Raw genomic sequence first — 17,474 nt, forward strand, 5'->3', positions numbered from 1 at the left:
CACACATCAAGAATCATTTGTATAACAAAAATAGTTAATCAATTAATCTAATTGTTAATTTAAAGATTGTCCGAAATGGGATAATTGCATGTGGGACGGACGATCAGGCAACATTGAAGATTACAAGTATATGATCCTTAAACTAGTTTTAAAGATTCCACATAATCTAGTCCTTTGTGATGTTGACATTGGAGAAACCATCTGGAAATTTTTTTTTACATTTTTGTGGACAATCGAAAACTCATGAATGCATATATCGAACATTCAAAAAGCGATACAAAAACATGATAATGTATATTAACGATCCTTTGTTAGTACAAATACTTTTAAACAAATGCAAAGTCTGTCATTTTTTTTATTACTGAACAGTCCCGTGCTGGTCCAGGTGTCAAAAGAATAGGCCTACAGCAGCGCTAAGGTTGTCGTAAGGTATTTTTCAAGAGAATGTTAGAAAAAGAGATTTTTGATAGAGTATTCTGCCTTTGAAATTTTCATTTTCAGTGCATTTCAATGAAATTATAACTCGATGGTCCAGCATAATATCTTGTGATGAAATATATTGTCTGTTTTCCTTGATTTTGATTGAGTAAACAGTCAAAATTCACTATCAAAATGATGGTTTTTTTCATACCATGTTTCACCGACTGCCCGATTCTTACTGGGACTGACACTTAATAATATAACATAAAATAAAATGATTTTAATCACAAGTATCAAGAAATGTTCCAAAACCCTAAAATCTCCAGTTTTATGTTTGAGTTTAGGCTGAATTTGAGGTATTCCCAATTTGAGATCTACTTATGTAAACGGGGTCCGAAAGCTTAAATTTACTTACGTCGACAATATCAGTTCATTACATGGGAATCAATCATACAAACAAAAGGAATGTTTCTGTAGAAAGAAAATTATCAAATAAACATATGATGGCTTGTTTGTATGCTGAAGTGAATATATGAGGATTGATTGATTGATTGTTGTGGTTTAACGTCCGAGCAGCAATATTCAGACGATGAACATGAAATGGATGATAAAATGATCATGAAATGAATAAAAAGGATGTGACACAAGGATGATAGGGCCGACAAATTTTGATTGCCACTAGAAAGAGGGAGGGATGGCTAAGGTCGGACAATTTAGCCACCTGTGGCGGAGCGCAAAGGTTCCTACTCCTATGAAATACCACAGCAGTGTTCTTTGACGTGCGAGGAACGTGGCATATTTCCCAACTCGGTGCACCACTATGGTGTGCGGTCAGGTTTTCCGAATTATAGCCTGACAACCTCAGCATGCAACACGCCAGGGGTACCCCATTCCACCACCTGAGGCACACAACCCAGTTGCTCTGGACAGAGCGCCTAGCCCCCGGCTATGTTTCTGAGCACTATTTAGTCGCCTTTTACGACAAGCTTAGCGCTGCTGCAGGCCTATTCTTTTGACACCCGGACGTGGCGAAGATATGAGGAAGCAATAGAGAAAGCAATATTACTATGGTAACGTATTAAATAGTTCTAAAACAAAAGACAAAATGATTTTCAATACAGAAACACTAGAAAAATGAGAAGTTTTGCTTCAAGCTCTGACAAAAGTTATATATTAAATGGAGGGCCTTCTGTTACCTGAAATAATTAGGAAGAAAATGTAAAAACAAAAATAACATTGTTTTAATTCGAGTGATGTAGATTTCAAAGGTAGATTATGTTTTTGAAACAAAAGAAAAAGTGCTAAAGAGGCATATTTAAAGACGCTACATTTTCCAGTGAAAGTACCAGATAGGTTCATGTCCAAGGAAGACTATCGGCGACCACCTGAACGTTTTTCGGTATATACTACATCGATCAGCGGAGATGTTTGGGTAACGAACGAATGTCTCTATGTCCCGGAACTTCATCTTATATATCATCTATATGTACTACACATCTGAATGTTAGTACAAAGAAAATGAGAGAAAAAATGGAATAATGTTAGTTCATCACTTACGTTTTATGACTTTATTTGTTGATGTTGTTTATGGTAATTGGTAAGAAAATATACATTACGTGTTGGCCAAATAAATACAGATAAGAAACAAATCATGTTGACTAAGAAACGATCTTATCGTCATCCTCTATGAAGTGTTGCCATTTTCCCGATCACTGTACAGTAAAAGCATGATATAGGCCTTCGTTTCTTTGATTACAGACTTATTCGTCGTGTTATCGATCTCCTCTCTATTTTTAAAGAACTATAAGTTGATATGTATGACCCCACATTGACATGATACAAAATAGAAAGACTGGAGACTTTCCGTAAGCAAAACCCTGACGTGAGCAGTTTTGTTTGTGAGCAATTTTTTTTCTTCAATTTTTGGTTTATATGAATTATTACACCTAATATATATAATCCAAATTCTCCTTGAAGTCACTTACGTGGTTGAATTGATGATAAATTTATTAAAAATCGACGATTACCCATGCCATACAAATTTTAATAAGTCATGTGGTCACGTGACCGTGTTACGCCATTGGTTCTCAATTCATAGATCGAGTGGTTGAAGTACGTGCATTTTTTATCTGATTTCTACAACTGAGATTGAATATATACCCTTTTTATGGAACGTTACTCCTGACAAGTGTACCAGTACCAGGGAGTGTAATGTAAAGTCACTGCAAGAACATGTTAATATACTTTTATTGGTTTTTGATGATTTTATGTGATAACACATAAGGGTTTCGTGCTGAAGCTTCCTCGTGCTCTAAATCTTTTTTGCTAGATTAAATGTTTTAACTGACCTATGAAAATATTGTCCGTACCAGAAAATCTCCCATAAACGCACCTAGGGTCATCTATTGTATACTGTGTATTGTGTCAAATTCTCATATACTGTGTATTGTGTCAAATTCTCCATGTAAATTGTTTCATTTCAAAATCCGTCAGACAAAAGAAATTTAATTTAATTTTAATCATTATCGAAGTCACCTGGGTCGACACGTGTGTCATTGGTGGCCGAACCATGTAGAGATCAAAGAAGCATCTAAAATTGCCAAGGTTGCAAATGCAAGCGGCAACTACAATGAGCAATACTCTAGGAAAAAGCAATATCAAGTGTACAATTTCCCTTGGCGTGAGAAACAAGATCTTCGTCAAAATTTTATTGAGATGGTAAAATCTGATTTAAAAGTAACACTTGAAGATAGAGATATTGTAGCAATCCACCGCCTTCCTGCCGATCAAGTACGTTGACCATTAATTGTTAAGTGCTTTAACACAGATGTGTAGAGAAAACTTATGAGAGAAAGAAAACAGTTGCAGAACAAAGTGAAATTTGTTGATGATGTGACTACACGTAATATGGCATTGATCAATAGAATGGAAAACACAGGACTTATTGATCAAGTTTGGTACTTCAACTGTGGTATCTATGGTAGAACACAGGACGACGTACAGATGAAGTTTGGCATGTACGATGATATCAACCATGACTGAAGGAAGGGAAGTAAGTCTGATTTATTTTGTACTTTAAATTAATATGATTATGATATCTCAGTATACGGTAACATTAGGAAAGTTTTAAAAGAGAAAAAAGATCTTAATGGAAACTACTTAGCACTAGATATAATTGTAGATAAAGAAAGATTAACATTGTTATCTTTATATGGCCCCAATACAGATGATCCTCACTTTTTCCAATAATTAATGTGTGTTATAGAGGATCTGGGAAATAAAAACTTTATACTGTGTGGTGATTTTAACCTAGTCACCGAACCAAAAATGGATTATTGTAATTATTTGCATTTAAATAACTCAAAATCAAGAGATAAAGTGTTAGAAATGATTCAACAGTATTGTCTTGTTGACCCATTTAGAGAATTATTTCCTAATACAAAGAGGTACACAAGGAGAAAAAAAACTCCATTGCAACAAGCAAGAGTAGACTTTTTTTCTTTTGACGGATAGCTTTTTTACAGCTCTCAAAAATTGTAGTGTGGAATCGAGCTACAGATCTGACCATTCAATGATTAATTTAGAATTAGAATTTTGTCCATTTTTCCGTGGCAAAGAACTATGGAAGTTCAATAACTCTTTGTTATATGATTAAGATTACATTAATTTTGTTAAAGAAAAAATTATTGAGGTTAAAAGACAAAGTTGTGCTTTGGTTTACAATTTAGAAAATTTAAAATGTGTTTAATGAACATTTACAGTTGACTATTAATAAGCAATTATTTTTTGATACTTTGATGATGGAGATAAGTGGGGAAACCATTTAATATGCTAGCTATAAGAAAAAGGAAAGGTGAAAAACAGAAATGGAATTACAGAAATAGAAATACTTGAGACAAATTTAGATGAGTTACAGTTTAAAGATTTTGAAGATAAGAAATTAGAATAGGAAAATATCAGAAAAGAGACAATAAAAGTGAAAGTAATTAGATCAAGGGATCAATGGATAGAAGAAGGTGTAAAGCCTACACAATTTTTTTGTGGCTTGGATCAAGAAACTTTACTAGTAAAATTATACCCAAGATTGAAAAAGAGGATGGTACTATTGTCACAAATCAGTTCGATATACTAAAGGAGACTAAACTTTTCTGTGATAATCCTATGAACAGATGTACTGTAAATACATTAAAATATGTTATATATAAATATATTTTTAAGATTTAGTTTGTAGAAAATTAACTGAAGAAGGAAAATTATATTTAGAAGGAGAGATTAATGTCACTGAAGCCGGTTTAACATTACAAAAAATGAAAAATAATAAATTATCTGGTTCTGACGGCATTTCTTCAGAGGTTTTCAATTTTTTTGGAAGGATTTAAGACTTTTTATTGTGGATTCTTTAAATTATGGCTTACATACTGGAAAATTATCAGTCACACAAAAACAAGGAATAATCACTTGCCTTCCCACAGATAATAAACCAAGACATTTTCTGAAAAATTTTCTGTATTAAATTCAATATCTTGGGACTTTCGTATAAGTGTTTTGCAGTTTTTTAAATTTTAAATTTTGGCGATTCTATTATTAGTTGGGTTAAGTTTTTTGTTATAAAAATATTAGATCAACAGTTATACAAGGAGGTAATCTATCTGACTTCTTTAACATTTGCCGTGGTTGTAGACAAAGAGACCCATATCTTTTTATTTTATGCTTAGAAATTTTAGCTATTAAGATAAGGGGAAATAGTAGGATTCAAGGTATAGAAGTAACACAAGTAGAGCATAAGCTATCACAATTTGCTGATGACACTTCCTTTATTTTAGATGGAAGAGAAGACTCTCTTAGTGAAGCTTTGGGAGAACTGGATTTTGTCACAACAGAAACTTGTCATGGGGATCAAATACTTTCAGACATTTGGGTATTACTTTTGACGTAAATCTAAATAGAATATTAGCAATAAACTATGAAGATAGACTGTTTCAAATAAAAAAACCTTGCCATAACTTGGTCCAAAAGAAACTTGACAGTTATTCGGAAAATATCTGTAGTCAAAACACTTATGCTTCCTGTTCTGAATTTTTTGTTTTTGACATTGCCTAATCATACATAGATATTGTTAGGAAAATAAATGAGATATTTTTTTTTGTTTTGTATGGAATTCTCCAGTTCATAGAATTAAGAAGGGAGTTTTATATATGGATTATATGCATGGTGGCTTAAAGATGGTAGATGTCGGTTCTTTTATTACTGCACTTAGATACACATGGATAAGAAAAATATTCAATTCAGAGTGTAAATGATAAAATATTCTGTATACCAAGTAAGATAAAGAAAGGTTACATAAGTTAGGAAATAACTATACTACTAAAATGTTATCAAGTATAAGAAATAAATTTTGGTATGATGTATTCAGTGCATGGCAATTATTTTTAGAAAGAGAGGACAATACAGATTGGAATTATTTATTATTTACACCAATATGGATGAATAAGAATATTCTTGTTGAAAATAAATCTATATTTTATAGAGAATGGTTTACAAAAGGAATTATTTTTGTTAATGATATAATGAATGAGGATGGAAGTTTTCTCTCCACTCAAGAATTACGTAATAGATTTAATATTTCCCTAACCATTATGAAGTATAACAGTGTTATATCAGCACTATCTAGATTAGCAAGATCATATTCATTTGGGAAAAGTAAACTTCAATGCTCCTTTGTTCCATCAGTCATACAAACTATTATAAAAAAGACAAAGGGTTCAGAAGCTATTTATCAGGTATTCATACAAAACATTATTCCATATGGACAGAAAAGGTGGGGGTGGGGGGATCTGTTAGAATATAGTGATAATGAATGGAGAGATATATTTATATATTTAAACTTCCATTTTAGTTACGAAAAATACAAAATTACAGTGGTTACAGTTTTGAATAACCACATAATTATAGCAACAAATAAATATTTATACAAGATTAAAATTTCAGACAACCCAGTTGGTACATTTTGTGGTGATGTCACAGAAACAATAGAACATTTATTTTGGAATTGTGAAGTTGTACAAAGTTTTATTGAAGGTATAGACTACTGGTTTTTATCGAATGGTATAAGCCTATCGTTTAATAATAAGATTTTCTTTTTGGTGATGTAAAAAAAAAGATTTGTAAAGGAGAAGCCACAAACTTAGTTTTTTTAAGCCTGAAACAGTATATTTATAATATGACGTATTTTTTTAAAAAGTATTTAGTATCTGTACCATGAAAAGGACGTTGAAAGATTTATATTTGCTACCAAAAACAAACAAATTACAAAGTTCAATGAAGAGTGGAACAAATTTGATTTTGCAACACACATATGATTTGATTGTTAAATAATAGAAACATGGTTTTTTTTATAATATATAGTATATAACAGGAAATATATATATCTAATCAAAAACAAACCATTATTCATATTGTGTTGCTAACATGACCCACCATCAGACAAATTTATACTGGAATTTATTAATTTTCTTTTAGGGAGGAGGTTAGTACATCAGTATCCTTTTCATACTATACAAATCAAAAATCTTTTTTGTATATCTGCACTTTTGTCTTAAGAGTTTATTTTGCTATCGACAAAACATCTATTTGTCAAATATTGTTTTTTCTTTTTAAATATTAGCATGCTATAGCATGCAAGATCAAAGAAGTCGTCAACGGTATCGCTTTGTCTTAATTAGGTCTACCGGGCTTGATTTTTAACATAACACAGCGGCAAAGAAAGAACGATACAAAGTGTGTCCATATTTTAGTAGCACCCTCCAGTTCAAGTCCTGAAAAATAGTGTACAAAGTAGTTGTGTATTCACCACTTGGTGATGTATGCCTAACGAAAATGTAAAGCCTAGTAAAGTCCAGTGGACCACTCTGCACCGTATATAGTGGCTATTTTGGAAGATTTATTAATCTTTTTTCGGGCACGTGTATACATTTTCAATGTACCTAAATGGAGATTGAGAACCAATGACGTAACGCTTCCATATATGGTCATTGAGCGTTACTTCCGGTTTTCACTTATGCATATTTATTAGGTCGTCGTGAAAACACAAATAACACTTTTCACGTTGACGTACTCCCAAACAGTTAGAGTGAGGAAACGCTCTCGGACCCACGTGGCGTCTTGGAGTAGGCTAGAGCGTCCACAGAGCACCCCAGCCGCTAGTAGGACATACTCTGACTGAGTTCTTTGGTCAGGTATCCCGAAAGCTGGGCTTCGTTACCTCCAACTACTAACACACATCTACTAACACAATCCATGCAAGGATAGTCAAGACCGAATAAACCACCAATCGAATCGAACACAAATAAATTACATTTTATTTAGCTCTAACCTGATGCGGAAATGTTTGTTACACTCGTCTGATACTCGCTGATAATTACTGTCACCGAACGCTTTGATATAAACATTATATATTGTTGTATATTGTATTTATTGTATTAAATATTTTTTTTCTGGAAAGTCTTTTTAGGTTATAATGCTTCTAGCAAAAACAGGACACTTACCCTTCCGATGCACCCGATACATGTTCCCTGTTTTGTGGAATTCGGGAATTTCTTTTGTTGTTTCTATGTGCGTGTAGTTTTGTTTGTTTCATATTTACAATGTACATGTCTATTTTCTTTGCCTAGTTGTTATACCTCACTGATGTTCTTTTTTTTTCGTTCGATATCATGCATCCCTTGATTTTCCTACCCATCTTAGTGTTTTCTAAATTAGTTTTATCCAAGTGTTGTCTTAAGAATAGACATTGAGGTTTTGAAAGCATTACTGTCTATACAGAATATATAAGGGTAACAAAAAAAATACCGAGCACTAATCAAATTTAAAATCATGTCAAGTCCAAATAAATCTTGCAAAATAGATATTACATCATCGGAGCAGCTGGTATCGCAATGGTCCTGTCGTGGTATAGGCACTTCAAACGAAATGGTGGGTTAAATATAGTTTCACAGCGTGCTGAACCTCCCTCTTCCATTGTGGCGTGACTATACCAGTGGTGATTAAAAATCATTTGCATGCTATTGTCATAATAGGTAAATCAGCGGTCACAACAACAAAGAACATTTAACAAAACAGTAATCAAGGGAACCAAGGCTATAGAGGTAATCAAAAGAATGTAATCCAGGGACAAAGACCAGACATGGGAAACAGACATACACAACAAAGGACATAAAGTAACTAAAATCATATATACAAAGTAACAAAAGTAAATGAGCAACTCGGACTCCACTAAAAGCTGGGAGCATGGACCAGGTGCACCGGTAGGGTAAGCGTCCTCTGCTTTTCTAGAAACATCCGCCGAGTTGCTCATAAAAAGTCAAGTTCGGGGTAGACAAACGAGGAAAGGAAAACTATGACCCGTTGAATAAATCAGTTTTCATGGTGCTGATGGATACATCATAACGATCCACGAGTTCATGATGACGGCCATAAAACTTCTGTAGTGATGACTTTAATCTTGTAGCAACATAACTCATTTCCCTAAAATCCTTGAGTTTTCTTTAAACATTCAATTTCAAGTGATCTAGTATATTAAAATTCTCGTTAAGAAAGGAAGTAAGGTAAAATTGATTAAAATACTTTTTTATGTAACTTAGGCAAGCTTTAATAAAGATAGACGTTATATATTTGAAAGATTGTCATTACAAATAAGCAATGACCCCTTGCATGTTTTTCTATATTTAAATGAAAGACAAATGTGTAGTGCTACATATAATTTTTGTATAATGTACTACGCTAAAGTTCGGTTTAATAATATTATATAAATCATAATGATTTAATTAAAATCATGAAAAACGTTATATAAGACTTTCAAAAATCTTAAATTTCCAGTCTTTTATTCCATACTTGAGTTAAGGCTATATTTGAGTATCCCCGTTTTTAGATCTGTTAATGTAAACGGGACACAAAAGTTAAAAGTAACACATATCAGTAATTTCAGTTCATTACATGAGAATTGATCACCCAAACAACAGGAGTGTCTCTGTAGAAAGAGAATTATCAAATAAATACATGTTGGCCTGTTTGTATGTTGAGGTGAAGATATGTGGTTGCAACAGAGAAACCAATCAATCTATGGGAACATAATAAATAGTTCTTAGGTAAAAGACAACATGATTGTTAAAAAAGATCTGTAAGAAAAAGTTTCGGATATCTTTTTTTATAACTGTAAGCTCCAACAGAAGTATAATATAAAATGCATTGGCTTATTTTACCTGTAATAGACAAGAAGAAAATGTTTTTTTTTATTTCGTGTCCTGTTGGTTATATTTCAAAGCATAAGAAGAATTGTTTTCTAAACAGTCATATGTAAAGACGCTACATTTTTCAGTGGGAGTACCAGATAGGTCCATGTCCAGGGGAGACTATTGGCGACCACCTGAACATTTCTCGGTATATACTGCATCGATTGGCAGAGATGTTTGGGTTGCGAGTGTCTTTAAGTCCTGTAACTTCCCCTGATATACCATTATAACCACTGCACATCGGAATTTTAGTACAATGAAAATGAGAGAAAAAAATGGAATAATGTTAGTAAATTACGTACGTTTTAAGACTTTACAAGCTGATGTTGTTTATGGTAAATGGTAAGATAATATACATAACGAATGTACCAAAAAATGAAAGAAAAAGCGTCTCATGTAAACTAGTAAACTATGGGAACGATCTTATCGTCTTCAATATGCAGTGTTGTCTTTGTTTGTTTGTTTGTTTGTTTGTTGGGGTTTAACGTCCGAGCAGCAATATTTCAGCTATATTCAGACAATGAACATGAAATGGATGATAAAATGAACATGAAATGATAAAAACAGGATGGGTCACAAGGATAATAGGGTCGACAAATTTTGATTGCCACTGGAAAAAAGGGCAGATAGGTAAGGTCGGGCAATTTAACCTCCTGTGGCGGGGCGCAAAGGTTCCTACTCCTATCGAATACCACAACAGGGTTCTTTAACGTGCGAGTAACGTGGCATCTTTCCCAACAGAGCGCACGGGTCTGAAAGTGTTGTCATTTGCACGATCACTGTACGACAAAAAGCATAAATAAATATTCATTAAACATTAAATACGCCTTCGTATTACAGGCCCCGTGCAGGTCCGGGTGTTAAAAGAATAGGCCTGCAGCAGCGCTAAGCTTGTTGTATAAGGCGACTAAATAGTGCTCAGAAACCTAGCCGGGGGCTAGGCGCTCTGCCCACAGAGCAACTTGGATGTGTGCCCCAGGTGGTGGAATGGGGTACCCCTGGCGTGTTGCATGCTGGGGTTGTCAGGCTTTAATACGGAAAACCTGACCGCAAACCATAGTGGTGCACCGTGTTGGGAAAGATGCCATGTTCATCGCACGTTAAAGAACCCTGCTGTGGTATTCGATAGGAGTAGGAACCTTTGCGCTCCGCCACAGGAGGCTTAATTGCCCGACCTTACCCATCCCCCTTTTTCCAGTGGCAATCAAAATTTGTCGACCCTATTATCCTTGTGACCCATCCTTTTTTTCATTTCATGTTCATTGTCTGAATATAGCTGAAATATTGCTGCTCGGACGTTAAACCCCAACAAACAAACAAACTTTTATTACAGATTTATTCATCGTGCTATCGATCTTCTCGCTAAGTCTGAAGAAGGACCATTAGTGGGTATGTATGACCTTACATTGACAGGAAATGATATAGAAAGACTGAAGACCTTTCGTAAGAAAAACCCTGAACTAAACAGTTTTAATGTAAATGTTGGCAAAAAAAGATTTACAACTGTTAGAATTCCTCCGCTTGTTGATGTAAAAGGTTGTGGATATTTTGAAGACAGACGACCTTCAGCAGCAGTTGATCCTTACGCGGCAGCAGAGGGTACTTTGCGCGCTAGCATATTTGGGGACTATTTGAAACCCGGTTACTTACATTTGAAGGATTTAAGTTTTTGGGACAGTGTCCAATAACGTTAAGTATGTCATCAACCTTACAACATACCAACATTTAATGTTAAATATGTTTTAATATCAAATTTTAAAGCAGCTTCATATCTCTATTTGCTTGATAGTTTTACTGGTATAACAATGATAAAACAAATTTTGATATTAATAGGTGTAAAACCACTATTAAAAGTTCCATTACTTTCTATGTTGAATTGAGCAATTTTTTTTAAGTTGTTAAAATGAACTTTAACAGGTTTCATCATAGAGGCGACCCTTTAAAGACTCTCTCATAAAAATACCAGCATATGCAGCATACCTTTAATGCTTCTAAGAAAGAACGTTGAAATGAAAGTAGACAGGTACTAAAAATACTACTTTCGTTTGGAAATCAATGGGCTTAAGATCTACACTCTAAAATATTTTCTCTACATCAGAGTTAAAAAAACTGTTGTATTCAGTGTGTACCTTACATGATAAGCTTTCAGATGATACCCTGTTTGCATATACTGGATAAATCACAAAAAAATATACAATGCATCCTAGGAACTACTTTATTTTTTTTACGGACTACTTTCCCTGGTTCCCTTTAATACTGGTATTATACCTTAAAACGAAATACGTTCTGAGGTGTAACACATGTGTACAAAAACTACAAAACATTACAGACTAAATGATGTCCGAAGGAGTGCCCGAAAGGAGATTTCTTACGATCGTTTTTAAAGCAAACAAAAAAATAAACAAAAAAAAAAACAAAAAAACAAAAAACAAAACAAAATAAAACTAAACTTAATTGAACAAAAGAAAAGAACCCCCCCAAAAAACTGAGATTAATTCGCTTTGTTTACACAGGAGAAACGGGACACTTATACATATGAAGCCAAGCAACAGCTTAAAGGTTGATTATATAAGCACCGAATGTTCTTACTGCTATATAAATAGACTGAACTGTCATGCAGGGTAATATACTATCGCTTTCCACTTTTTTCTTAGGAAATGAACGTAAATTATCAAACACCAACGTTAAAAAATCCATGTATTCGACGCTGAAACCGTAAAACCCTCGTTAGGGGTAAGAAACGGTGAGAGAGGGTTTTGCATTTTTGCTGTAACCCAACAAATCTTACAAATATCACATGCACATACTAAAGTCATATATACTCCAACAATGCAACAGAAAGTCGCATTCTTCTTATTACTAAAACGACTTTTCCCGCACCCATGATTAATGATTAAGTAGTACTCCAGCTAAGAATCATGCAAAATGTGATATTTTGTTTAAAATGTAATAGTAAACAGAAATGTACATGTGGCTTTTCATATAGCCCCTGTTCATAGGAGATATTAATAATCAGGAATGTACTGTAGAATTCAGAATTAAAGGAGATAACTCTGTCAATAATACTGAAATACAATAGAAAGTATTGAATTTTCAATGTGAATTATCTTCTTAGAGCTAACGGATTGGAATGAATGATAATACAGTTCAACATATAAACAAACAAAAAATGAAAATGTGTAGCCTTTTGTTAGGTGTATCACATATTACAAAGTTTGCTTGATTCATACTAAGATTGCTACTTAAGTAATAATGCAGTTACGGTTTTTACAACATTACAACATTTTACAACATGAAAATTTAACCTCCATATTGATTTAGGAGGTGCACAACTAGAATACTTTATGAAGATTCTGCGAAAGTTTCATTAAATTCCATTCAGACATGCAGGAGAAGTAATGGATAAGAGATGGATACCCCCGTCTACATATTCATAAATGAAAAAGTTCATGCTTTGAAATGTGAGGCACTATTTGCACCTTTTCCCACATTGAACCCATATGGTAAAAATCAAACTCACATTTTCCTACCGCATCAGGTGTAAAAACTGCTTACATACACAACAATTTTCTCCTCTGTATTCTTACTATCACGGTCTAACTCTGTATCTTCACTTACATACACTGGTGCTTGTCCACTAAATCATGACTTCTATGAATCTCACAACATTGCAGTTTTTAAACATTCTATTCACTCTTTTTTTCACTCCAGCCACTTCTTTTCCTGTTGTTTGTGTTTAGAGTTCATAATGCTTATCTTTCTACTCTCCTCTTTACCTTTTACATTATCAGTTTTCTTGCAAGCATACTTTTCGACTTACTCCTTTAACTTTTTCGGACCTTCATCGTTTGTCATGGACTAACCACCAACTACTTTACTAAGTACATTTCTCTTCATAGTGTCCCTCTCTCCTTTAACACTCATGCTCTCACTGCCACCTTTAACTTCTTTTTCAATACTAGGTATCTGCAAACTACCCTTCTTAAACTTCAGTACTTTTTAACACCACTACTCTGTACAATATTAACTCTTCCAACAATTTCCATGCTCTCAGAAACACACTCAGCCATGTCTGAAAAAAGAAGATTCAGATGGTAAAAGTGGTGAAATATGTATAATGTAATTTTAAAATTGATAAATTCCGCACTTCCTTAATGCAGTTTGCAGATTTGCTTCGGAAAACAGTTCTGTATGCCCTGCATGCCACCCATCTTGCATATTTTTAATGGCACATATCTGCATGGATTTGTTGCAGAAATTCTTTTGAAGTGGACCATAGCAACCGACATCAATTGGTTGGTAATTCTTTTATAAACAGAATTAGATGGAACTGCTTAGTCCAATCTATTACACTTTTACTCATGTGTTCTTTAATCATCAAAAAGCATCAGTAGTGCGTGGTATGTCTTCTACAAAATAATTTGATAAAGTCTTAAAAAAAGAGTATCGACTTGGATCATCCAGTCTCAGAAACTTTGCCCACATACTAGAAGAAATTTTCAGCAACTTATCATTCATCCTTTCTCCAAGAAAAAATGAAAATTAGGAGGGAGAGCATTACCAGTAGCATTTCAACATCCTATATTTGCTACTGTTTGACCGTTACCAAATGTTCCCTCTCCTATACGTGAATGTGCTTGAAAAAGCTGAATTTTTAACGACATTGTAGATAAGGTTGATCGGCTAATACTTAGTTAATGCATTTTCGGGTTCATTTACTTATTTTTTATTTGTTGGATTGGCAGTTTTTGTCAACAGCGTTTCATGATTGATTGATTGATTATTGGGGTTTAACGACTGAACAGCAATATTTCAGCTCTATCCAGGCGATGAAATGAATGATAAAATGAACATGAAATGATTATGAAATGAAAATGGGAAAGGACACGTTGACAATAAGGTCGATGGTTTTGATTGCCACTGGAAAGAGGGAGAGGTGGGTAGGATATGGCAATTTAGCCTCCTTTGGCGGAGCGCGAAGTTTCCTACTCGATAGAATACCAAAACAGGGTTCTTTAACGTGCAAGGAATGTAGCATATTTCCCAACACGGTGTACCACTATGGTTTGCGGTCATGTTTTCCGTATTATGGTCTTGCAACCCCAGCATATAGCATGCAAGTTGTCCAATTTCATCACCCCGGCCAGGGTTCTGAGCACTATTCACCTTTTGTGACATGCTTAGCGCTGCTGCCAGCCTATTCTTTTGACACCCTCAAGTTCTTTAGCGATTGAAGCGGTTATATATTCTATACCAACTTAATCATTCAACCAGGCTGGTGAACTGGATTGAGCTGGAATAAAATTTAAAAATCATGGTATTAACACATAATTAATTTCACAATGTATCAGTTTGACATCTATTTATAATGTCGAATAGATATATGCGGTCTTAACACAACTCGACAAATAAACATTGGGGAGTTAATGCTATAACGATCAAAAGAAGCAAACTTCAGCAATACAAACTCATTACTAAAATGACAAATCCTTGTTACCCTGAAAACCAAATTTTTGAACTCGTAGATCGTTATGGTGTATCCATCAGCACCATGAAAACTGATTTATTCAACGAGTCATAGTTTTCCTTTCCTCGTTTGTCTACCCCGGACTTGACTTTTTATGAGCAACTCGGCGGGTGTTTCTAGAAAAGCAGAGGACGCTTACCCTACCGATGCACCTGGTCCATGCTCCCAGTTTTTAGTGGAGTCCGAGTTGCTCATTTACTTTCGTTACTTTGTATGTATGATTTTAGTTACTTTATGTTCTTTGTTGTGTATGTATGTTTTCCATGTCTGGTCTTTGTCCCTGGATTACATTCTTTTGATTACCGCTATAACCTTGGTTTCCTTGATTACTCTTTTGACAGTCGTTTAATTCAAAATACTACTAAGTCGAAAGGGTACAAAAGCCATGCAAACAGGATGATGAAGTGGTGATCATTAAATACCATAAAAGTGATGAATTATCAAAAGTATTAAAACCTTTGACTCACTCTAAATTTCTTTGCGGTTTTTCGTAGTGTTTTGGTGTTTTATCTTTGTAATTTAATATACATAACATTTGTATATGGTTAATGTATTGCTTTAAGTAAGGTTACTTTATAGAATTTTTCGGAAATCTAGGAAAGATGACCTTGAATGAACCTACTTTAGAATTTTAATGTAAAAAATATAGGTCACCGAATTTGATTTCGAGTAAATTTAGTCTTAATAAAGGAAATTTTTACATAGATTGAGTGGGGAATTTTACTATTTCACAAACTATCACAAAAAACTGGTAGATAGATTTCTTTTAAATTAATAAAATGAACACTTTACTAATATTATTTCATATTTCAAAAAGAAAATTGAGGGTCATCGAACCTTTTTATTGTAATATTATAAAAACTAAAAATCCCATTATATTTCTACTGAACATATCCCCATTAAAGAAGCTTTATACAAAAAATGTATGTATTTTTACCAAACAATCATTTGTGTCAAAAAATCTTTTAAAATAATAATGTAAAACAAATTCTTTTTACATTATTTTAAACATTATTAGTTCAGTGAAAATATATAAGTCTGTATGATTTTTAAGAACACATAAACAACACTCAGTATGAGAGATATGCGTGTACTCATGCTACCGGTGCATCTAGATTATTTTTGATTAGCGTTCGAATCCTTGTTCCCTTGATTATCTCTGAAAACGATCATATAAATGAAAAGTATGTTTTATTTTATTGAATACTAGCATGTTCATTTAAAAATGGTAAAAGGTTTTAATTTAAAATGTAGATATTTCAGTCGCTACAAAAACAGGGATTCTAAAATGAACATACTTTTTTATTATTGTAATAAAAGGTCGCATGTTAATATTTTTTTCTGTAAAAATACAATTTTAGTGCAATTATGAAGGTAAAATAATATTGCAACAACTTTAAAGTTCAATTAAACTATTATTTCTCTATAAAAGATCACGCACTAATGTATTCTGATGTTCCAGATTAAATGCCCTGATATCGTCAATATATAACAAATATTGATCATTCAGAGATTTCTTATCTTCGATAAGCCTTTTCAATATGCTTGAAAAATATCTCACCAGAGAACAAGTCAAATATAATCACAGAACATCTATAAAAGGACATTAATGGCCACAAAAACTAATTCGACAATTTATATGTATATATTCATGATTTCTAAAAACTCAGCTTTATCTTGGGCATCAATCGTAAGATTCTGGGAGGACATGTAAATTTTCCCCGGACAAGACATTTAACAGGATTCTGGCTTTTGAGAAGAAAACGTGTTTTTGAATTCTTAGTGAAGAACAAGGAGGGCTTAGTGTCGTGTTTAAAACATAGGGACTAGTAAATACGGTAAGTGGTTTTTTCAATTATGGTAAATATATATAAAAAACTACATGACTTAAAATTCAATTCAAACGTTGAAAAGTAGGCTGCATGAGGTAAATTGATCGTTTATGTAACATAAACGTTAAGTTAAGTTTTTAAAATGAAAATTTAATATAATAAGATGCATTCTCATATGCAATGTGTTCAAGCATTATTAAGAAGTAAGAAGTGAATGCAGATGACTACATAGAGTTGCTACTAAAATTAAAAAAAAATATGATTTCAGCATATTTATATTAATAAGTCTTGTCAGCGGAATTGATTATACTTTACCATAGATCGTAAAACTGAAGATGAAACGCATTTTAACATGGCCTCTATATGCCCCTCCAGCTGCTTGCTTGGATGTTTAATGTTGTATTTCAG

The 17,474-nt window shown here is 33.5% G+C and overlaps 1 protein-coding gene across 1 annotated transcript; it reads left to right on the forward strand.

The window, feature by feature from the left end:
• The first annotated feature begins 9,969 nt into the window (after nucleotides 1-9,969).
• LOC148625584 (glutamine synthetase-like) lies at nucleotides 9,970-11,531 on the forward strand. The gene is made up of 2 exons (XM_088569173.1): nucleotides 9,970-9,992; nucleotides 11,041-11,531. The coding sequence occupies exons 1-2, from the start codon at nucleotides 9,970-9,972 to the stop codon at nucleotides 11,393-11,395; spliced, it is 378 nt and encodes a 125-aa protein (XP_088425299.1). The 3' UTR covers nucleotides 11,396-11,531.
• Nucleotides 11,532-17,474: the final 5,943 nt, after the last annotated feature.

This window comes from Perna viridis, chromosome 2 (assembly GCF_037379345.1).
Source record: "Perna viridis isolate PV_CMFRI_1.1 ecotype Kerala chromosome 2, ASM3737934v1, whole genome shotgun sequence".
Taxonomy (NCBI): Eukaryota; Metazoa; Mollusca; class Bivalvia; order Mytilida; family Mytilidae; genus Perna; species Perna viridis.

What these genes read in the sequence shown, in the direction of transcription:
- LOC148625584 (XM_088569173.1), top strand. Translation starts at nt 9,970, where the DNA reads ATGAGAGAAAAAAATGGAATAAT. An exon ending in AGAGAAAAAAATGGAATAAT is followed by an intron (nt 9,993 to 11,040) that starts GTTAGTAAATTA and finishes CTTTTATTACAG; the next exon opens with ATTTATTCATCGTGCTATCG.